Below are 24163 nucleotides of genomic sequence, written 5' to 3' on the forward strand. Positions count from 1 at the left end.
GGCTTGTTCCACTCAATGTCACGTCTTCACGGTTCATCCATGTTGTAGCATGAGTCAGAAATACATTCCTTTTTGCAGCCGAACGATATCCCATCAGGTGTAAATACCATCGTTTGTTTCTCCATTCATCTGTTGACGGACACTTGGGTGTCTTTCACCTTTTTGCTCTGGTGAATCGGTATTTGTACCTCGCTGTACAAATACTGGTTCGAGTCCCTGCTTTCAGTTCTTTTGGATTTGTACCTTCTTTCTGTTTTTTACACAACCTTATGATATTCCATCATATGGAACTTCTGAAATTTATATTACCAGTTCCCTATTACTGGTTGTTTGCCTTGTCTCCAGTTTTTTTTTTTTGCTATTCAGACTGTGCTTCAGTAGATATCCTTTGTGTGCTGTTTAAACATCTGTTGCGTGAATAATTCTTTGGCGTCCTTAATTTATCTCTGGCTGACTGTCTTGGTTTGGCCCCATGTGTAAATTCTATCCCCAATAATAACTCGTTGTGGAAACAGAAACTCCTGGAATCTCCTTTGTGGTAGTGCCAAATGGCTTGTCATGGCGTGAAGTAGATCTTTTATGATTTTTTATATTTTAGAGTGAATTGCACTTTTGCGGTATACCATTTTGGTGCCTAGTATCGTTTTTCCCACATATAGAATGATTTGCTTTTTTGGTGTACACTTGTAGGAATCTTGGTAAATGCATAGTCATATAACTACCTGCACAGTCAGATACAGAACATTTCTGTCAACCCTAAAAATTCCTCACGCTGCACCTTCATATTCCAACTGCTTTCCCACTGCTACCCCTGGGCAGGGCAACCCCTGTCTGTTCTCTGTCCCTGTGGTGTTGTTTTTTTCCAGAATGTCATATAAACGGAAACACACTGTATGTGGGCTTTTTGAGCCTGGCTTCTTTCACTCAGCATAACGCTTTGAGATTCACTCGGATGGTTGCACATAGCAGGAGTTCATTCTTTTTTATTGCCATATAGTATTCCATTTTCTGGGCATTTCACTATTTGTTCATCAAAGGTCTTTTGAGTTGTTTCCAGTTTGGGACAATAATGAATAGAGCTGATAGAAATAAACATTTGCAGACAGGTCTTGGCGTGAACGTAAGTTTTCATTTAGTGGTAGATCTTTTTAGTGTTAATGTATTTGCCAGTTATCTCAGTTTACTGCCTCTGTACCAACACTCCACAAATTAGATGGCTTAAAACAACAGATGTGTGTTGTCTTCCAGTTCTGGAGGTGGAAAGTCTGGAATCTGTTGGAGAGAATCCTTTCTTGCCTCATCCTGTGTCTGGCATTTGCTGACCATCCTTGGGCTCAACCTCTGCTTGGTTGCAACTTGGGGTTCTCCCCTTTCTGTCTGTCTGTGTCTAGTTCTCCCCTTCTTTTCTGGACACCACTCATATTGGATTAGGGCTCTCCTCAAACGAGTTTGGCCTCGTCTTAACGAATCACATCTTCAAAGACCCTCTTTCCAGATAAGGTCACCTTTATGAAACTGATGGTTAGAACTCGAAGATGTCTTTTTCGGGGGCACACTTTTCAACCCAGGACAAAACCAGTATGTGAGATTTATTTCTTCCCTCAAAAAGCATATCCCAAAAAATATCCATCCCCATCAGACCTGGGGGATAGAGATGACACAGGGTCCAAGTGATAAAGTGACACGGTTCGGGATTAGGGTTTAGCAAGTGAGGCCTGGCCACCGGCACAACTTTTTTTTTTTTTTAATATATATATATATTTAATTCAGTTTTATTGAGGTATAGTCACATACCAAACAGTCATCCATGGTGTACACTCAACTTTTCACAGTACCGTCATATAGTTGTGCCTTCATCACCCCAATCCATTTTTTAATGCAATTTTATTGAGCTATATTCACATAACATGCAATCCTCCAAAGTGTACAATCAGTTGTTCACAGCATCATCATATAGCTGTGCATTCATCACCACAATCTTTGAACATTTTTGTCACTCCAAAAAATAAAATAAAAATTAGAATAAGAACATCCAAAACATCCCATTCCCCTCCTCCCCTCATTGTTCATTTACTTTTTTCAAATACAGTTTAATTGAGATATATTCACACACCCTATGGTAATCCACAGTGTACAGTCATTCACAGCACCATCATACAGTTGTGTGTTCAATACCAGAATCAATTTCTGAACCTTTTCCTTATTCCAAAATAAAAATAAAAGCAAAAAAGAACACCCAAAACTCTCCATGCCCTCCATCCCACTCTGTTCTTCATCCAGTCTTTGTCCCCATTTTTCATCTGTCCGTACACTGGCCCAATCCATTTTTGAACATTTTCTGTACACCAGAAAGAGTAAAAACAAGAATAAAAAACAAAAGTACAAAAGAACACCAAAATCATCCCCCCCATCCCACCTCAATCTTCATTTAGTCCCTGTCCCCACTTTTCTACTCATCCATCCATACACTGGATAAAGGGAGGGTGATCCACAAGGTTTTCACAATCACACTGTCACCCCTTTTAAGCTACATTGTTATGTAATCGTCTTCAAGAGTCAAGGCTACTGGGTTGGAGTTTGGTAGTTTCAGGTATTTACTTCTAGCTATTCCAATACATTAAAACCTAAAAAGTGTTGTCTATGTAGTGCGTAAGAATGTCCACCAGAGTGACCTCTCGACTCCATTTGAAATCTCTCAGCCTCTGAAGCTTTATTTCATTCCATTTCTCTTCCCCCTTTTGGTCAAGAAGATGTTCTCAATCACACAATGCTGGGTCCAGATTCATCCCCGGGAGTCACATCCTGCATTGCCAGGGAGATTTACACCCCTGGAGCAGGCTAAACTTTTTGAGTGGGCGGGGAGGGGCACCAAAAAATTCAAGTCATCGAGATAAATAATATTTTAATGCAATGTTTCGAAAACCAAAATGAATGCGAACTGCAAAAATCAAAATGAATGCAAAACGAGTGCCAAAAATCCGGGAGGAAAAATGTATCAATATTGTAAATCAAATCAGGCAGCTGTTTGGTTGGTTTACAACCTTGTGTGATTGTGCAAAGGAAGCAATGTTTTCTGGTCTGCCTTGCCCCCCCCAGTTCCAGGACCCCCATATCCACTGAGTGATTCCCAGGGTGGGTTTATGAGGAAGATGTTGGCATGCAAACAGATTGAGCAAAACGGGACTTTGTGTATAGACATGTTTGATGATTGAGTTTATGTTTTTACATTTTTTATATTGTGGTAACATATCTATAACATAAAATTTGCCATTTTAACCACTTTTAAGTGTGTAATTCAGTGGCATTCATTATCTCCACCACATTGTGCTACCATTGCCAGCTTCCACTTCCAAAACTTTTTCTTCATCCCAAACAGAAACTTCACCCATTCAGTGGTAGCTCCCCTTTTTTTCCTCTTAATAACCTCTAATTGATTGTCTGTCTCTATGAATTTGCTTATTTTAGATATTTCATAGAAGTGGAATCAGACAATATTTGTGCATTGGTATGTCTGGCTTCTTTCCCCAAGCCTCACATTTTGAGGCCTATCCATGTTGCAGTGTGGATCAGAACTTATTTCTTTTTATGGCTGCATAATATTCCTTTATTTGTTGATCCGTTCATCTGTCAATGGACATTTGGGTGGTTTCCACCTTTTGGCTATTGTGGATAATACTGCGATGAAGCTTTTATGAACGTTTTCCATTTGGTCCAAAATATGGGAGGATGTTTGATAAGGGTTTTTAGAGCATGCAGTTTGCCTTTTGCTTTAGGCTTGGCTCAGCCCGGCGCTTGTGTTTCAACGTAAGTTGTCTGTTCGTTCAGTAAGTACGAACTGGGCCCTTTACCCCATGTCAGTCCCTTGTCTAAGTGCTGAAAGGAGCCAGCTGTGAAAGAAAAGACACCAGGTTTCTATCCTCCTGTAGCTTACATTCTAGTAAAGAAAGAGACAGTTACCAAACAAGCAAAAATAGAGTGTGTTGGGTTGTAGGAAATGACATGGGGAAAAGTATAAAGCAGGAAAACAGAGGGGTTAGGGGTTGTGGTGTGGAGGGTGGTTTTCGATCAGGTACAGTGTCCCTGAGATGACATTTCAAGGAAGTTAAGGGAGGAGCAATGTGGTAATGTGAGGGGAAGGGTGTGCCAAGCAGAGGGAACAGAGCATGCAAAGGCCCTGAGGCAGGATGGGGCCTGGGATGTTGCAGGAACAACGAGGAGGCCCGTGGGGCTGGAGCGGAGGGAGCGAGGGGGAGAGCGGGAGGAGGGGAGGGCAGGGAAGGGACGGGGCAGGGCGTGCAGGGCCTGGTGGGCCGCGGGGAGGACTTGGGCTTTTCCCCCGAGGAAGGTGGGAGCCATGGAGGGCTGTGGGCAGAGGAGGGAAAAGATCTGACCAACATTTCCTTTATTTTTATTTTTTCAATAATAATAAATTTGACATGTTCAAATACACACAAATACAGGTCACGAACCTCTGTGTGTACCCATTACTCAGCTCAGCAGAGTCACCTTTGTTTGTCTCCATGCTGCCCCACCCCTGCTGGATGAGTTTCAAAGCGAATTCTTAGTGTGTTGTTTCATGGGTGACCCACGTGTTGCACAGGGCTGACGGGACCCCCCTTTACCAAGATCTCTCTGCTTTGTGGGAGGGGGCCCCCGACAGAGGCAGTTGCTCTGATTCCGGACAGCAGCGGGGTTGGGGGGGACCAATTTTGAAGGCTGAGCTGATGGAATTTGCTGATGAATGAGATGTGGGGGGAGGAGAGAGGGAGAGAGAAAGAGGTGAGGAAAGGAGAGGAGAGAGGAGAAGAGAGAATTGAGAAGAGAAGACAGAAAAGAGAGAAGGGAGATGGGGGGAGGGAAAGGAAGGGAGGGAGGGGGAAGGAAAGGAGGAAGGGAGGGAGGAGAGAAGGAAGGAAGGAAGGAAGGAAGGAAGGAACTGCGTTTCTTCAGGAAGGAGGGAAGGAAGGAAGGAAGGAAGGAACTGCGTTTTTTCATTGGCCGTGTGCTGTGTGTGCATTTTTACGGGCAGGTTTGTGGCTTCCGTGGGCTGGGTTGTGTTTGGCGGCTTGCGATGTTTGTGCTCCATGGAGACTTGTTCAAATCTGTTTTATAATATACCTGTTTCCCTTGAAATACAAAACCCATTTTTGCTAGTCTAGAACCACGAGCATGTCATGGGGTTTCATTTCCCTGTGTATTTATTATGAGTTTTTCCCTGCTTTGTCTATTTGCATTCACAGATAGAACCATTTAGAGTTCATAGAACACGACTAAAAATCTAGAATTTAGAACGACTGCTTGATTCTGGTATGAAGTAAACTGTGTATCGTGAGCAAAATAATACCCAAAAACTATTGAAAAAACCACTTTCAATCAATGTAGACCAGCAGTTTTGCCCCCAGGGGACTGTTGACAATGTCTGGAGACATTTTTCGTTGGGAACAAATTGATATATTGGATTTGCAGTTTTAATTAAAATGCTTAGAGAAATTTGATTACATAAACGTACAGCAGATGTGAAATGTTTGGGGAACGTTGATTTGCTAAATTCATAAAGCTCACTAAACAGCAGTCTTCTTAACATTTATGTAACTATTCATTTATATTATGTAAATGTTTAGAAAAATGTTGTTTAATAGATTTATAGGATTAACAAATTGGGAATCAAGTGAAGATTAAGAATCTTTGTTGTTACTGATGCTGCACAGAAGTTCTCAGATTGTAAAGAGTTCAGTTTATGAGGGTGCAAGGATCGGGATAGCTGAGAACCACCACTGTCCCCCACAAACGGATTCAAGACCACGTGGTTTTAAGTTTGATTACTGACACTTGTCCTCCAAAGAGGTTGCATTAATTTTTACCATGATATTTGAGCATCCCTGTTTCCCTACATCCTCACTAAAGTATTATCAACCTTTTTGATCTTAGTCAATCGGATCAGTTAAAATTGTATCAGAATATCTTCTATTGTATTTCTCTCCTGACTGAAACTGAGCATGTTTTCCAGTTTTTAAAAGTCATTTTTATCTTGTTTTCAGAAAACCGTCTAGTCACATCCTTTGCCCATTTTTCCTATTGAGTTATTGGACTTTTTCTTATTGATTCCTCAGAGCTTTTTATATATTAAGGAAATCAGGCCTTTATCTGTCAGACGTGGTGCTCATATTTTTTCTCCAATTGTGGTTTATCTTTTGATTCTATTTGTGATATCCTTTGCCTTGTAGAAAGTTTAAAAAAAAAAATTTAAATAGCAAGAGTTACCATATTTTCTTTTACGCCCTTTGGGTTGTCATCTTATACTATCTTTAAGGCAAGCAAACTAGAGCAGGGCAGATAACTAGTAGCTCCCTTGAGAGTTCCTTTGCCTTGGGAGATTTCAGAATCTTTTTTCTCCTATAGGGTTACTTACAGACCTGGCCCTTATATTCTGCTCATTTACGAGACTCTTCTGGAAACTCTCGGGTTGAATACCCTCTAGACTTTATGATTGCCTTGAGGTCTGACATACGGGATCACTCTCCTCTCTCTCTAGGCCCAGCACAGGAACATCTGGTTATCCCAGGATTCTTGGCAGAAATGGCCAATTGATAGGAACTGGCCCTGGACACACAGCCTCCTTGCCCACCCCGCTAAGCTGCCTGCCTTTTGCCTTTCAGTTCTGTGAACGATGATCCCTGTGGACCTGGAAGGGCTACAACTCCAGCCACTCAAGGAGAGGAAGCAGAAGACCTTGAAGTAGACATGGATAAAATAAAAGGTAAGTTACTCTGGAGAGTGGGTGAGACACAGGGACGAGCTCTGAGCTGACAAAGCCTGGGCCCAAAAAGTGAGAACACAGTTATTCTTTGCCTGAAGGTGATTGAACCTTTGGGTTTCTGCCTCTGGTCGCGAGTGGAGAGGAAAATTTGCCCATTTTTCCTATTGGGTTATTGGACTTTTTCTTATTGATTCCTCAGAGCTTTTTATATATTAAGGAAATCAGGCCTTTATCTGTCAGATGTGGTGCCTGTATTTTTTCCCCAGTTTGTGGTTTATCTTTTGATTCTATTTTTGGTATTCTTTGCCATGTAGAAAGTTTAAAAAAAAATTAAGTAGCAAGATTTCCCATTTTTTTTCAATCTGAGAACTTTTGCACAGTCGCGAGGATGATGTACAGGATCTGGAATTGGGTCCCTTCGATTCAAAGCCGAGCGTTGCTTTTGGGTGAGACGCTCGGTCTTTCAGAGTCTCATTTGGGAGTGTTGATAATAACCCCTCCCCCTAAAGGCTCAGGAGCCCAATGGGGTCAGAACAACAATGACGTTTTACATTTGCATCGTAACCATTTTGCCACAGGAATTAAACTCAAGAACCACCCCATGTTTGTAAAGCACCTTCAGTCCCTTTCACAGCTAGATTGTCATAGTTTTCCAGTGTTGCTGTAAAAACATACTGCAGGCTGGTTGGCTTAAACAACGGGAACTTCTTGGCTCACAGTTTTGGAGGCTGGAAATCCAAAGTCAGGACGTTGGCAGGGAAGTCTGGAGAGCTCAGGGGGCGGCTCATCTGGGATTCATAACTCAGTCTGCCTCTGTCACTTGGCTGTTTCTCTCTTTCTGTCTTCTCCTCCTTCCAAATTTCCTCTGCTTATCAGGACTCCAGTCACATGGACAGAGGCTCACACTGATTCTGTTTGGTCTCATCTTTATTTTTTTTTTAAATGCAATTTTATTGAGATATATTTGCTCACCACATACTCATCCAAAGTGTGCAGCCAGTGGTTCACAGTGGCATCTTATAGTTGTGCATTCATCACCACAATTTTTGAACATTTTCATTACTCCAAAACAAATAAAAATAATAAAAATTAAAATTAAAAAAAAAAAAAAACCACCCCAAACATCCCATGCTCCTTATCCCCCCATTATTTAGTTATTTCTCTTTGTTTTCTCACTCATCTGTCCATACCTGGATAAAGGGAGTGTCAGTTGCAAGGTTTTCTCAATTACACAGTCACACCTTAAGAGCTATATAGTTATACGATCATCTTTAAGGATCAAGGCTACCGGAATATAGTTCAACAGTTTCAGGTATTTCTTTCTAGCCCTTCCAATACACTAAAAACTACAAAGGGATATTTATATAGTGCATAAGAGTAACCTCCAGAGTGACCTCTTGACTCCATTTGAGATCTCTCAGCCACTGAAACTTTATTTTGTTTCATTTATCTTCCCTCTTTTGGTCAAGAAGATTTTCTCAATCCCAGGATGTTGGGTCCAGATTCTTCCCCGGGAGTCAGGTCCCATGTAGTGGGGAGGGCAGCGAGATCACCTGCCGAGTTGGCTTGGAGAGAGTTGTTTGGCTTCAACTTAACAGGGTCTTCCAAGATGCTATTTCAAATGAGCTCACATCCGCAGGACGGGGTTAGAACTTGACCATGTCCTGGTAGGGGGGGATGTGATTTGATCTGTAACATAAACAAAAGGGCATCAAAAATGATGACTTTTACAGTCACTGGCAAATAGTAATGATTTTCAAATTCTCCTTTTGGTCATTAAAACATCCCCACCAAGTGTATAAAACAGTGAATCTTGTGATAGACAATGTCCGTGATTAACTGTACAAATACTAGAAATCTCTCTCATGAACTAGAACAAATGTATGACACTATAACTAGAAGTTATTAATAGAGGGGCATATAGGAAAAATGTATATAAATATTGCAAACTATATACTACAGTTAGTTGTATTTCAACATTCTTTCATCGACAGTAACAAATGTACTATACCAATATGATGAATCAATAATGGGGGGTTGTGGTTAGGGTGTGGGAGGATTTGAGTTTCCTTTTTTTGTGCATCTTTGTTTCTTTCCTGGAATAATGAAAATGCTCTAAAAATTGAAAAAAAATTAATTGTGATGGATGCACAGCTGCATAATGGTATCATGGGCAATTGATTGTACACTTTGGATCTTTGGATAGTTGTATGGTATGTGAACAATCTAAAAAAAAAAAAAAATCCCCACCAGTGTACACGTGACACTGTACACATTCTTCTCCCTTTGAAAGCTTCTCTCCTTCCCCTTGTTTCAGGCTAAAGACCCGGGAATGGGCATGGAGGGGGTTGATGGGCTGCTCCTACTTCCCAGATATTCTTCTCCTCCATTTGTTCTAAGCTGGTGCTGGTTCTTCCTGTGGAGGGATTGGTGAGGTTTGCTAATGCTGCTGTTACGCAAAATACCAGAAATGGATTGGCTTTTATAAAGGGGATTTATTAAGTTACAAATTTGCAGTTCTACAGCCATAAAAGTGTCCAAACTAAGGCATCAGCAAGATGATACTTTGACTCAAGGATGGCTGATGGCACCCGGAAAACCTCTATTAGCTGAGAAGGCACGTGGCTGGCGTCTGCTGATCCCGGATTGTGTTTCAGCTCTTTTCTCAGCTCCTGTGTGTTCTTGGTTCTTTTTCGCAGGATGTTTCTCTCTAAGCGCCTGAGGGTCCTGTCTTAGCATATCCTGGGGCAAACTCTGGGCTTCATCTCTTAGCTAAACTCCTTCTGTCTGCGTCTCCAAGTATGTCTAAGCATCAGTGTCAGCTCTTAGCTTCTCTCCAAAATGTCCCTCTCGGCTGCTCTGAGATCCTTCTGTTTGTGAGCTCTTTTATAGGACTCCAGTGATTAAATCAAGACCCACCCTGAATGGGCAGGGTCCATGTCTCCATGGAAATAATTTAATCAACCGTTTCACCCACAGTTGATTGAGTCACGTCTCCATGGAAACACGCAATCAAAAGATTTCAGCCTAATCAACACTAATACTTCTGCCCCCCACCAAGATTTCATTAAAGAATATGACTTTTGGGGGACATAATATATCCAAATTGGCACACCAACCAAAGGGAAAAATAGCATCCCATAGTTGATGGATGAGCAGTTTCCTTCCAACACAGCTGTCGTCAGCTTCCACCTCACTGGGCATTGTCAAATGCACTCATATAGATTGATTTATATCCCCCAAAATGTTATGTTACAGTCCTAAGTCCCAGCTCCTGTGGATTGGCTCTTATTTGGAAATAGGTCCTTGCACATGGATTTGGTTAAGTTAAAATAGGTCATTCTGGACCAGGGGTTCATCTGAATCTAAGAGAGAGGCATGGGATGGATTCTTCTTTAGAGGCAAATACCATAAATTTAGTGGCGTAAAGCAATAGAAATTTATTCCCTCATCATTCTCAAGGACAGAAGTCCAAACTCAAGGTGTCAGCAGGGCTATGTTTCCCCTGAAGGCTTTAGGGGCGATTCCTCCTTGCTTCTGCTTGGCTCCTGGTGGCTTCCGGCCATCCTTGGTGTCCTTGGCTTGCAGGCGCAGCACTTCAGTGTCTGCCTCCATCCGCACAGGGCCTTCTTCCTTCTTTGTGTCCCTTCTGTGTTTTCACGTGGCCTCCTAGTAAGGGCCCAGTTGTTGGATTTAGGGCTCACCCTACCCCTGTGTGACCTCATCTCATCTAATTACCTCTGCAAAGGCCTTATTTCCAAATAAGGTCACAATCTGAGGGTCTGGGTGGCTATGCATTTTGGGGGGATGCTGTTCAACCCAGTCTGGGGGTGATGAGGAAAACACGATGCATCAACAACTCTCTCCAGAAGAAATCTTCTCCTCCTTCTCAGCATCAACCCATTCACATCCTCAAGGGAGATGATGGAGTAAGGAACGGAAAACTGGTTTTGTAGTCCCTCAATTTGCTAGTCCAACATAGATGGTAGTATGAGCCCGTGCTGGGTTATGCTGCATAACATACAGCCCCCAAACCTCAGAGGCTTAACACAATAAGAGTTGGCTGTTTGCTTACAGTATGTATTTGGCACAGGGCTCCTCTTTGACGTGCACGTCCACTGTGTCATCCTTACTGCGGTGGGGGAATGGGGCACAAGAAATCATGCACGTGTTCTTAAAATTTCCACCTGGGAGAAGCACACATCAGTCACATTTCATTGACCGAAGCAGTGTAGGCCATTGCATGGGAATTTTACCTAAAAAAAAAAAAAAAATCCCTGCAAATAATACGGAACTCTAGTTAGTGATTCACGTGCTGACGTGTTTCGGGATGTCTTACTTTGCCAGGGTTGCTATCACAAAGTACTGCAGGTTTCAACAATAGGAATGTTTTATCTCATGGTGCTGGCAGCTGGAAGTCTGAAATCCTGGGTTAGCAGGGCCAGGCTTCCTCTTAAAGGGGGGAATGTGTTCCATGCCTCTCTTCTGGCTTCTGGTGGGTGACCAGCTCCTTGGCAATCTCTGCCTCCATCATGTGCCGTCTTTCTGTCTGTCTGTCTCTATCTTTCTGTGTCCAGATTTCCTCTGCTTGTAAGGACATCAGTCATATCTTTTTTTAATGCAAGTTTATTGAGATCTATTCACACACCGGATAATCACCTGTGCTGGTTTGAATCTATTATGTTCCCCACAAAAGCCATGTTCTTTGATGCAATCTTGTGGGGTCAGACTTATTAGTCTTTTGATTAGGGTGGAACCTTTTGATTGAATGTTTCCATGGAGATGTGACTCACCCAACTGTAGGTGAGACCTTTTGATTAGATCATTTCTGTGGAGGGGGTGACCCCACCCATCTAGTGATTAGTTTACTGGAGTATTTTAAGAGAAGTTAAGAGGCAACACAGACCAAGATGCTGGGAGATGCAGACAGAAGGACGTTTGGAGATGCTAAGCTAAGAGATGAAGCCCAGAGTTTGCCCCAGAGAAGCTAAGAGAGGACCCCCAGATGCTTAGAGAGAAACACCTTGGGAGAGCAAGCGAGGATGCACAGAAGCTGAGAGAGAGAAGCTAAGAGAGACAGAAGCCCAGAGACATTTTGGAGAAAGCCATTTCGAAATCAGACCCCGGGAGCAAAGGACCAGCAGACGCCAGCCACGTGCCTTCCCAGATGACAGAGGTGTTCCGGACGCCATCGGCCTTTCTTCAGTGAAGGTATCCTCTTGTTGATGCCTTAATTTGGACAGTTTTATGGCCTTAGAACTGTAAATTTGTAACCTAATAAATCCTTTTTATAAAAGCCAATCCATCCAGAAGGAGCTGAGTGTTCTGGAAGAGGATATTAAAAGAGTGGAAGAAATGAGCAGCTTATATTCTCCTGCTAGTGAGGATAACACAGTGCCTCAATTTGAAGTTTCCTCTCCATGACACAGTAGTATTATTGATTCCACAGAATACAGCACACCTCCAGGTTTCAGTGGCAGTTCTCGGACAAAGAAACAACCTTGGTATAACAGCACATTAGCGTCAAGATGAAAATGACTCACTGCTCATTTTGAAGACTTAGAGCAATGTTACTTTTCTACAAGGGTGTCTCGCATCTCAGATGACGGCCGAACTGCAAGCCAGTTGGATGAATTTCAGGAATGCTTGTCCAAGTTTACTCGATATTATTCAGTATGACCTTTGGCTGCATTGTCTTATGCTAGTGACCTTTATAATGGTTCCAGCATAGTCTCGAGTATTGAATTTGACTGTGATTGTGACTACTTGGCCATTGCTGGAGTTACAAAGAAGATTAAAGTCTATGAAGATGGCACAGTTATCCAGGATGCAGTGGATATTTGCTACCCTGAGAACGAAATGACCTGCAATTCAAAAATTAGCTGTATCAGTTGGAGTAGTTACCACAAGAACCTGTTAACTAGCAGCGATTATGAAGGTACTGTCATTCTATGGGATGGGTTTAACGGACAGAGATCAAAGATCTATCAAGAGCCTGAGAAGAGGTGCTGGAGTGTTGACTTTAATTTGATGGATCCTAAACTCTTGGCTTCAGGTTTGATGATGCAAAAGTGAAGCTGTGGTCTACCAACCTAGACAACCCAGTGGCAAGCATTGAGGCCAAGGCTAATGTGTGCTGTGTCAAATTTGGCCCCTCTTCTAGATACCATTTGGCTTTCGGCTGTGCGGATCACCGTGTCCACTACTGTGATCTTCGTAACACTAAACAGCCAATCATGGTATTTTCAAAGGACATCAAAAAGCAGTCTCTTATGCAAAGTTCATGAGTGGTGAGGAGATTGTGTCTGCATCAACAGACGGTCAGCTAAAGCTATGGAACGTGGGAAAACCATACTGTGTACGTTCCTTCAAGGGCCATATCAATGAAAAAAACTTTGTAGGCCTAGCTTCCAATGGAGACTATATAGCTTGTGGAAGTGAGAACAACTCTTTATACCTGTACTATAAGGGACTTTCTAAGACATTGCTAGCATTTAAGTTTGATATGGTCAAAAGTGTTCTGGACAAAGACGGAAAAGAAGATGATACAAATGAGTTTGTTAGTGCTGTGTGCTGGAGGGCCCTGCCAGATGGGGGGTCCAATGAGCTGATTGCTGCTAACAGTCAGGGTATAATTAAGGTGCTAGAGCCGGTACTAAGAGTTTGGTTTATTCAAGTTAAATTGTACTTGATCCTACTGAAATACATCAGCAGCTGGCAATGAGAGAAGAAACAGAAACTATCACGTGATATCTCTCCCCAGAGTCATCATGGGTTTTGGTTTTGCTTTGAGTATTTTTTCTTTTTCTTTTTTCCCTCCTTTATGATCTCTGGGGCATTGGGAATGCCCAGTGAGCTCTCTGCCATCAATGTAACTCCATGGACTTGGCTGCTTTTGGTGGTATGGTTACCTAATTTTTGTGATAGGGAAACAAATTCTTTTGAATAAAAATAAATAACAAAAAATAATAAAAGTTTAATGAGCCACACACACAAAAAAAGCTAATCCATTTCTTGTATTTTGCTTAACGGCAGCTCTAGCAAACAGGAACATCATCCAAAGTATACAATCAATGGTTCATAGTATTATCAAATAGTTGTGCATTCATTGCCACAATCCATTTTTGAACATTATTGCTCCAAAAAAAAAAATAAATAAAAATTAAAAAGAACACCCCAAACATCATATCCCTTATCTCCGCCTATTATTTATTTACTTTTTGTCTTTATTTTCTTACTTATCTATCCGTACGCTGGATAGAGAGAGTGTCCATCGCAAGGTTTTAACAATTACCCAGTCATGCCTGTCATGTCTTTACTTGTCAGAGTTCTCCAGAGAAGCAGAACCAAGAGGATACATATGAAGAGATTTGTTGTAAGGAATCGGTTCATGCGACTGTGGGGTCTGACAAGCCAAATTCCGTATGGCATATTGGAGAAGAGAAACTCCACTGAAGGACTGATGCTGTAGTCTTTTGTCTGAGGGAGACCAGGGAGGAAGGGGTGTAGACTCAACACAGAATTCCTTCTGATTCTTGAAGCCTTCAGTCCTTCAGCTGATTATATGAGGCCCACCCACATTATTGAGGATCTCCTTTAGTTAAAGTCAATGCCAATCCCATCTGTGAAATAACCTCCACAGCAACATCTAGGCCAGAGTTTGACCACACAACTGGACATCATAATCTTGCCAAGTTGACACATAAATTTGGCGATCCGAGGGGCAAAATGGATGGACATCTGCAGCTTACTTTGAAATACATCAAAAAATAAGATGGAGCAATGGATGAATGGAGGGTTAGATGGATAGATCTGTGATAAAGCAAATATAGAAAATGTTAGCAGTTGTGGGATGTAGGTTGGTTATTGGATTTTCATTACACAATCCTTTCAACTCTCTTGTAGGCTTGAAAATTTTCATAATAAATTGGTGAGAGGGGTAATGAAGAAAAAATAAGACAGAGGAAGTTGGAATGGACTAACGTTGACCATGTGTGCTTACTCAAGGAATACAATTAATTCCTATTAATTCTGAGCTCTCAAAGACCCCTAAGAAAAGGGATTAATTAGTAGACAGTTTTAGATAATAATAATAATAAGCCTATATAGACATAGTGGTGGTTTAAAGCTGTAGGGACCCCGGAAAAACATTTTCTTAAATCTAACCCATTTCTGTGGGTTTGTACCCATTGTAAGTAGGACCTTTTGATGAGGTTGCATCAGTTAAGATGTATTCCACCTCATTCACAATGGGTCTTAATCCTATTACCGGAGGCCTTTATAAGAGAATGAAATTCAGACACAGAGAGAAAAAGTCACAGGAAGCAAGAGACTGGACATCGACAGAACCTGGAAAAGAAGGGAGAGACCAGGAGATACCACCATGTGCCTTGCCATGTGGTAGAGGAGCCAAGGATCACTGGAAGCCAGCAACAAAACACCACAGTTTTGGGGGAGAAAGCATTGCTTTGATGATACCTTGATTTGGACTTTCTTTTCGCCGCAAAACCATAAATGAATAAATTCCCATTGTTTAAACTGACCCATTTCATAGTATTTGCTTGAGCAGCCCAGGAAACTCAAACATGCATTTTTTTGGTAGAGTACCTGTGTTTATTGCGAACAAACTTCAATCTTTATTTTGAAATTTCTGAGCCTTTTCGATGTCTTGAGGTGACAATGTGTGAAAGGGTAAAAAGCTCATGAATTTACTAATCCGTAGATATCTTTTTATTATAATTAGTAGAATAGTAGCTTGGGCATGAAACTGGGAAACCACCTCTGAACAGTATAGATCCAGATTTGCTCATTCGGTTGGCGGTGGAGGGGCAGAGGTGCAAGAAGAGGGAATTATGCAGGTGTGTTCATATTTACATCAAGATGATAATCATAGATGCATGCAAACATCTCTTTTGTCTATCTATAAGAATACATTTTTATGCAAGTCAATAGACACATACTGCCTTAGTTTCCCATAGCTACTGTAACAAACTCTCACAAACTGGGAGGCTTAAAACAACAAAGATGTGTTGTCTCACACTTTCAGAGGCTCAAAGTATGAAATCAATGGCAGGACCACACTCCCTCTTGCAATTTAACAAGTAGTTAGAGAGCAAATTTCAAAGGCTATTATAGAAAGAATATTATAGGTTACAATTCCACAGTTTCAGTTATTTCCTTATGAAATATAATATGTATACAAAAAAGATAATATCTTTCAAAGTATGATTTAACTAGAAGATATATATTTCCAAAGTGATTATGAGTTATAGAACCATAGTTTCAGTCATTTCCTTGTTGTGAAACGTAACATATATACAAAAAGATACAGCTTTCAAATTGCAATTTAACAAGTAGCTATAGAACAAATTTCAAAGGATGCTATGGGTTACAGTGCCACTATTTCAATGTTTTCCTTCTAACTATTCTAACACCCTAGCAACTAAGGAAAAGAAAATTATGTAAAAATTAAATATTCATCATCCTTTGTTAAATTCCATCTTGTCTGTTGCTACCCCTTCCCCTAGTTTAATCACTTCCCCGATCTTCAGAGACGTTTAGGCAGTGATCACCCTAACTTGTTCATGTTGAAAAGGGGTCTCAACTTTATGAGCAAAGGGGACACATCTAGTTGATGTTCTTGAAGAGGCTGTTGCCTCTGGGTTTTGGGACTTAGCTGGCATAGGAGCTCTCTGGAGGACTTAAGTTTCTGACGAATAAACTTAGTGAGTGAAACTTTTATAGAGTGTGGTATTCCTATAAATTATAGTCCCTAGTACGCAAAGTGTAGATTTTTCCGTGTACCCTTCTGTTGTCAACTCTCTGTGCCAGTGTCATACCTTAGAAGTATATCATGCAAGCACCTATCTATATTTGTGGTGCTGATCTGTGGGAAACATGCCTTTAAACAGCCCCTTTCATTCCTATTAGCCTTCAATACATCTCTGATACTTATAATCCCATTAACAAACAATTGTCTCCCCTATCCATTACCACACCTTTTAATTCACCATCTTAACATATTGGAACATATTAGACTGTCATTCCCCTCACTAGCTACTGTCTATCACCATGGTCCCCAATATTCTTACATTATAAGATGTTGATTTTACATTGTTCAGATAGTTCAGGGAAGTGGTAACATACACTATCTCTCCTTTCGCATCTGAGCTATTTCACTCAGACTTATATCTTCAATATTCATCCATTTTGTTCCCTCTTCTTATAAAGACTGTCACATGGATTAAAACCACCTGAGTCCAATACGGCTTCATTTTAACTTAACCGATTACCTCTGCAAAGACCCAATTTCCCAAGAAAGCCACACGCACAAATACCAGGAGTTAGGACTTCAATGTATCTTTTTTTTTAAATTTTATTTTGAAATAAATTCAAACTTACAGGAACAGTTGCAAAAACAATACAAACCCCATACACAGAATTCAGCATACCACGACCCCCCTCTCCCGATACCCCGATCCACCAACTTTAACATGCTGTCACACCACCATTTCTTTCTTTCCCTCCCTCCCTCCCTCCCTGTCTATCATCCATCATCTATTGCTCTGTCTTCTGAACATATGAGATCTAGCTGCACACATCCTTGAACAAACAATATAATTCACATATACATTTCCCATGGACAAGAACATTCTTTTACGTAATCTCATTAAGCACTGCTAAGAAGTTCAAGAAATTAAAAATTGATACACAGCTTACATTCTATATTTCCTTTTTTTTTCTTATGTCCCAGCTGTGTCCCTTTGAGCCTCCTGTCCTCCATCCTCAGATCCCATCCAGGATCATCCTTAGCATTTAATTGTCATTATCTATTTACACTATTTTTTTTTTTTTTCGATTGTGGAAACATATATACAGCCTAAATCTTCCCATTCCAACCCCTCCCTAGCATTCCATTAGTGGGATTAATCACATTTAGAATGTTGCAATGCCACCACCTTCCCACCATTCATTACTAGAAATTTCCCTTCACCCCAACAGAAACCCTACACTCATTTCTTAACTCCCCATTGCCCCTTCCCCCACTTCTCATAACCCCTACTCTACTTTTCATCTCTATGGTCATATTCTCTGATACTTTCTTTGTGTTTACCGTGAGGCTTAAATTTAACATCTTAAATCTATAACAATCTTGTTTTTCTTTGATACCAACTTAACTTCAATAGGACACATAAACTGTGTTCCTATACTTCTCCATTCCCCCACCTTTATGTAGTTCTTGCCCAAAATTACCTATTTTACCTTGAGTCCAAAACCACTGATTTATCATTACAGTTTACGTATTTTAGATCCAGTAGGAAGTAAATAGTGGAGTTACAAATCAAAAATACAGTAGTATTAGTATTTATATTTACCATGTGATCTTTACTGGAAATCTTTATTTCCTCATGTGGTTTCAGTCAATTGTTTAGTGTCCCTTCCTTTCAGCCTGCTCAATTCCCTTTAGCATTTCTTATAGGACTGATCTACTGGTGATGAAGTCCCTCAGCTTTTGATCATCCAGGAATGTTTTCATCTCCCCCTCATTTTTAACCCCCAGGTGTTTGTGAATTTTCTAAGTCTCTGATAGTTATTGACTTCTATTTGTATTCCATTGTGGTCAGAGAATGTGCTTTGAATAAATTCATTTCTTTTTAAATTTATTGAGGCTTGTTTCATGTCCCAGCATATGGTCTATTCTGGAGAAAGATACGTGATCACTAGAGAAGGCTGTGTGTCCCGGTGATTTGGGATGTAATGTTCTATATATGTCTGTTAAATTTCTCTATCTCTCTCTCTCCTTTCTTTGTTTCTCTGTCAGTAGGGCTTCCTTTAGTATCTCCAGTAGGGCAGGTCTTTTATTAGCAAAATCTCTCAGCATTTGTTTGTGAAAAATTTAAGCTCTTCCTCAAATTTGAAAGAGAGTTTTGCTGGATAAAGTATTCTTGGTTGGAAATTTTTCTCTCTCAGAATTTTAGATATGTCATGCCACTGCCTTCTCGCCTCCATGGTGGCTGCTGAGTAGTCACAACTTAGTCTTATGTTGTTTCTTTTGCATGTGGTGAATTGCTTTTCTCTTGCTGCTTTCAGAACTTGCTCCTTCTCTTCAGTATTTGACAGTCTGATCACAATATGTCTTGGAGTGGGTTTATTTGGATTCATTCTATTTGGAGTTCGCTGGGCATTTATGCTTTGTGTATTTATATTGTGTAGAAGGTTTGGGAAGTTTTCCCCAACAATTTCTTTGAATACTCTTTCTAGACCTTTACCCTTCTCTTCCCCTTCTGGGACACTACTGAGTCTTAAATTAGGACGTTTTATTTTATCTATCATATCCCTGAGATCCATTTTGATTTTTTCAATTTTTCCCCCATTCTTTCTTTTGTTCTTTCATTTTCCATTCTGTGGTCCTCGAGGATGCTGAATCCTTGCTCAACTTCCTCTAGTCTTGCATTATGAGTATCCAGAGTCTTTTTAATTTGGCCAACAGTTTCTTTTATTTCCATAAGATCTTCTGTTTTTTTATTTACTCTTGCAAGTTCTTCTTTATGCTCTTCTAGGGTCTTCTTTATGTCCTTTATATCCCGTGCCATGCTCTTCTTCATGTCCTTTATATCCTGTGCCATGCTCTTGTTGTTGGACTTTAGTTCTTTGATTAATTGCGCCATGTACTGTGTCTCTTCTGATCTTTTGATTTGGGTGTTTGGGTTTGGATTCTCCATATCATCTGGTTTTATCATATGCTTTAAGATTTTCTGTTGTTTTTGGCCTCTTGGCATTTGCTTTACTTGATAGGGTTCTTTCTGGATATAAAAAATACCAGTCTCTAATTTGTCAGATCTACAGCTTGGTGGCGTACACTTTCTCTAACTAACCCGCAGATGGCATCTGTGAGTCACCTATTCCCCTCAAGTCAGTTCTCCTTAACTTTGTCTTTGTGGTGTGTGGGGATCTGGTTCTTGTGGGGTTCAATTGGTGCACTAAGTTTGGGTATGTTGTTGGTGCTGTCCACCCTGAATGTGTGGCATGTGTCTGGGTGGTTAGGGGGACAGGGCAGCTTTAATAATCAAACCTCCCAGGTGTCCCTGGAGATTTAAGGCTGTTGCAAGAGCCTAAGCCCTCATTTCAGTCTCGCCACAGATTGTCTCTGCTGCTGACAAGTCCTTGGTATTGGTGTAGGGTCCCTGGGATTTCCAAGCGGGTCCCCTTCTCAGCCATGCTCTTCCAGGACCTCTGCTGAGGGAAGGCTGTGCCATGTCACAAGTGTGCACCGGCCCTCAGGGAAGCCATGGGTTGCCGGGCCGTGCAGGGGTGCTCCCAGCCTGCTTTAAAGACGGTTGAATGGGATGTGTTAATTTCTCCCTTTTCACACAGCTCCGCCTTCCCACCTCTAGGACAGTTAGCTGTGGGTGCACTAAAGGCTGCTGTCCACAGCCGATATTGTGGCGTGTGTGCGGTGCTGTGGGAGACACTCCCCGTCACACTGGGTTTCTTGGCATGGCTCTGGGCTATAGCTTGGCTCTGGGCAGAAGCATTCCCAGCCCACTGGGGAAATGGCTGCAAGGGGGGCGGTTTCTTTCTCCTTTTGGCTCCCCTCTGCCCCCCTGGCCCTGAGGCAATCAGCAACCGGCTATCCTCCACGCCAGACACCGAGAGGTTGGCACAGCTTGCTCCTGCCGTGCTTCACGGCGCAGTTCTCACCGTCGTAACTGAAGCCACTCCTGGGTTTTTTTTTTTAAAGAACTAGTCCGTCTTCAAACGCCAACCCACAGTTTCCCCTTACTGCTGCGTGGCCGCTGGACTTGCAGCCGTCTCACTCACTCATTTCAGAATGCAGACTCCTGGTTTCACCAAATGCACAGTCCCTGTGGATTTAGCAGACCTTATCCAGCTGGTGCATCACTATAACTGGTGTTCTGGGTCACTTTCTGGCTTTTATCTAGCATTTTTCACAGAGGTGTTTTTTTGCCCTGTCCACCTAGCCGCCGTCTTAGGTTCCCAATTCCTAGTTCAGTCTTTTTGCTGCCACCAGTTGATTGGTATCAAGATACAGGCTTCCCAGTATGTGCGTAGGGCTTTCTCTGCTCCTACCCAAAACAGGGCAAAGGCCCACAATGTAAGGGCAGGTTGGTGCCACACGTGCTGGGTAGGGGGTGGTGGAGGGGCTAGCAAAGGTGCCACAAGCTTCTCTTACCATTTTTAAAGTTGCATTTTCTTGATTCAGCCTTCACCCAGTTTTGCAACCCTTTATTTTCTCGAATATTTAGGAAGATGTCTCTGCCAGTTTTTGCTAGTTGTTCAAAGATTCCCTGTAGCATCCTATACCACCATCTTGGTCCACTGCTGTTCAACATCTTTCAGAGAGACACGATTCAAGCACATGACATGTACTTTCTTGATTTTAATAGTATAGACCCAGTAATGAATTCTCTTAGAAGCATTATACTTATCATACTCCATTGCTTTATGTCTTGTTTGAAAATTGAGCATGAAGGGAATGCAGTATTTTAACATAACTCTGCCAGTGTCTTTACCTAGAAGTTTGTTGTCATTTTTGTCATTTATGAAATTTTTGTCCCCAAGAAAGGCATGGTTACTTTTTTTGCCCCCAGATTGAGTTTGCTTTACTGTATTCTTGGTTATGAAAATATGGTTTTGGGACTTTGAACTGGTAAATGCATATAATGTGTGGGAAAGCCTGACCCATACTTTTTTTTAAATTCAATTTTATTGAGATATATTCACATACCATACAATTATCCAAAGTGTACAATCAGTTGCTCACAGTACCATCATATAGTTGTGCCTTCATCACCCCAATTTATTTTTTTGAACATTTTCCTTATACCAGAAAAGTAAAAATAAGAATAAAAAATAAAAGTCAAAAAGAGCACCCCAATCATCCCCCCCTCCCACCATATTTTTCATTTAGTTTTTGTCTCCATTTTTCTACTCATCCATCCATACACTGGATAAAGGGAGTGTGATCCACAAGGTTTTCACAATCACACTGTCACCTCTTGTAAGCTACATTGTTATACAATCGTCTTCAAGCGTCAAGGCTACTGGGTTGCAGTTTGATAGTTTCAGGTATTTATTTCTAGATATTCCAATGCATTAAAACCTAAAAAGGGGATAGCTATATAGTACATAAGAATGCCCACCAGAGTGACCGCTCAGCTCCATTTGGAATCTCTCAGCCACTGAATCTTTATTTCTTTTCATTTCTTCTTGGCGCTTTTGGCCAAGAAGGTGTTCTCAATCCCACGATCTGACCCATACTTTTTGATCTCAACCGCAGAAAAATGTATGCTTAGCTGTGTATGTATGCACAGAGGACCTAAAAGGACATGTCCCACTGTAAACTGCTTGTGATCATGGATGACCTTTTTTTCTTGGATTCTTGTGCCTGTCAGTTTTGTATAATACTCATCTGAATTTTAGAAGGTTGAAAAAATGTTATTTAAAAAAAAATGTTATTAAATGGATAAACACATTTGCCACCCCAACCCTGATGACTGTTGGCAGCTACTCCCCAGCTGTGGACGATCCATCGTGATGGTGAAGTTCTTCTGAGGTTATCAAAGCACGGGCCAGGCCATGAGGCTCCAATGACCATTCCTGAATTTTTGCGGGAGTCAGTCAACCGATTCGGGACTTATCCAGCCCTTGCATCAAAGAACAACGACGTTTGGGAATATCTGAATTACAACCAGTACTACGAGGCTTGTCGGAAGGCTGCAAAAGCTTTCCTCAAGGTAAATGATCATTCATTCATTCATTTATTCAATCATTAATTCAGAGTAGATAATATTTACATATGGTACAAAATCCACAAGGCATCAAAGGCTACAAACGGTGCGTGGTGAAAATTTTCCCTCCAATCCTTGACTCCCAGCCACCGAGTTCTCCTTTGTAAAGGAAGCCTCCATTGTCAGTTTCATGTGTGTGTCCTTTTGGGAATAGATTATGTGTATATATCATATTTTTGTATATGCAAGGTACATGGTAACATACTATACCTGCCGTTCTGCATCTTGCTGTGTTCCCTTAACAGAGTATCTCTATGCATTATTCAGCTATTGCTGCGTAACAAATTGCCCCCAAAACTTAGAAATTTAAAACAACAAATATTTATTTTCTTGCCATTTCTTTGGGTCAGGAATCCAGGACTTAGCAGGTGTTTCTGGCTCAGAGTCTCCCATAAGGTTACAGGCAAGCTGTCCACCAGAGCTGCATCTCTGAAGTTTTGGTGGAGACTGAAGGATGTGCTTCCAAGCTCACTCACACGGCCAGCTGTTGGTGGGAGGCCTCAGTTCTCACCACATGGGCTCTTCCTCTGGGCTGCTTGAGTGTCCTGACACCATGGCAGTCGGCTTCTTCCAGAATGAGTGATCTGAAAGAGAAAGTGTGACCAAGATGGGAGCTGTGGTATCTTCTAGAACCTAATCTCTACTACTTCCAGCATATCCTATTGGTTACACAGACCAACCCTGAGGCAATGAGGGGTTGGGTTTATACAAAAGCACAAATACCAGTAAGTGAGAATCACTGGGAACCATCTGGGAAGCTGGTTACCACACTCAGATCCTTCCATATATATATATATTTTTTAATCCACATTCTTTCTGTTGTCTGCAAATATGGATGTAACAGAATTGACGTAAGTTGTTTCCAGCCTTTTGTCACCACAAATCATGCTGCAGTGTGCCTCCTTTGTAGGATGATTTCCTAGAAAGATCTCTGTGTATGCACTCACTTTATAGGACACAGTTTTTTTGCCTCTATTCTTGCCAAACATTGTATTATAAAAAGTGCTAATCTTGGCCAGTTTGATAAATGTGGTAGGCAGAGTTCTAAGATGGCCCCCACAATTTCCAACCCTGGTGCCCTAGTCCTGTGTGATTCTCTCTTCTGCTATCACACTGGTCTGAACTTCACCACCCGAGTCCACAAAGGCTAAGTCTTGGGTTTGGGTGGGATTGGGACTATGATAAGCCTTCACTTCTGTTATTAGTTTCACCTGGCAAAGGTGAAGGGAGTTTGCAAATGTCATTAAGTTCCCTAATCAGTTGACTTTGAGCCCTGGGTGGGCCTGACCTAATCAGAAGAACCATTAAAAGAAAGATTCTCTAGTTGACTTTGAAGAAGCCAATTGCAGTCTTGCAGAGAGGGCCATGTGGCTGGGAATGGTGGGTGGCTGCTAGGAGCTGACAGCTGTCCCCAGCTGGCAGTGGGCAAGAACTCACGGCCTCAGTCATACCATCACAAAGAACTAATGCTTCCATCAACCCCATGAGCATTGAAGACGATCCCAAGCCCCTAATGAGACCACAGCCAGCCCGCATCGTGATTGCAGCCTTGTAAGCCTTTGAGCAGAGAATCCAGTTAAGCTGTGTTCCAACT

The 24163-nt window shown here is 41.5% G+C and overlaps 1 protein-coding gene and 1 pseudogene across 3 annotated transcripts in view; both read left to right on the plus strand.

Annotated features, from left to right (window-relative positions):
* Nucleotides 1-24163, plus strand: part of ACSBG2 (acyl-CoA synthetase bubblegum family member 2) — a 79842-nt gene that overhangs the window by 23327 nt on the left and 32352 nt on the right. For all 3 annotated transcript variants that reach the window (XM_037823953.1, XM_037823954.1, XM_037823955.1), the window contains exons 3-4: nt 6657-6757; nt 22286-22515. In XM_037823953.1, coding sequence (XP_037679881.1) covers nt 6657-6757; nt 22286-22515 — 331 coding nt within the window. The remainder of the gene's footprint in view (nt 1-6656; nt 6758-22285; nt 22516-24163) is intronic.
* Nucleotides 12098-13747, plus strand: LOC119525282 (annotated as a pseudogene).

The sequence above is a fragment of the Choloepus didactylus genome, assembly GCF_015220235.1.
Source record: "Choloepus didactylus isolate mChoDid1 chromosome 25 unlocalized genomic scaffold, mChoDid1.pri SUPER_25_unloc1, whole genome shotgun sequence".
NCBI lineage: Eukaryota > Metazoa > Chordata > Mammalia > Pilosa > Megalonychidae > Choloepus > Choloepus didactylus.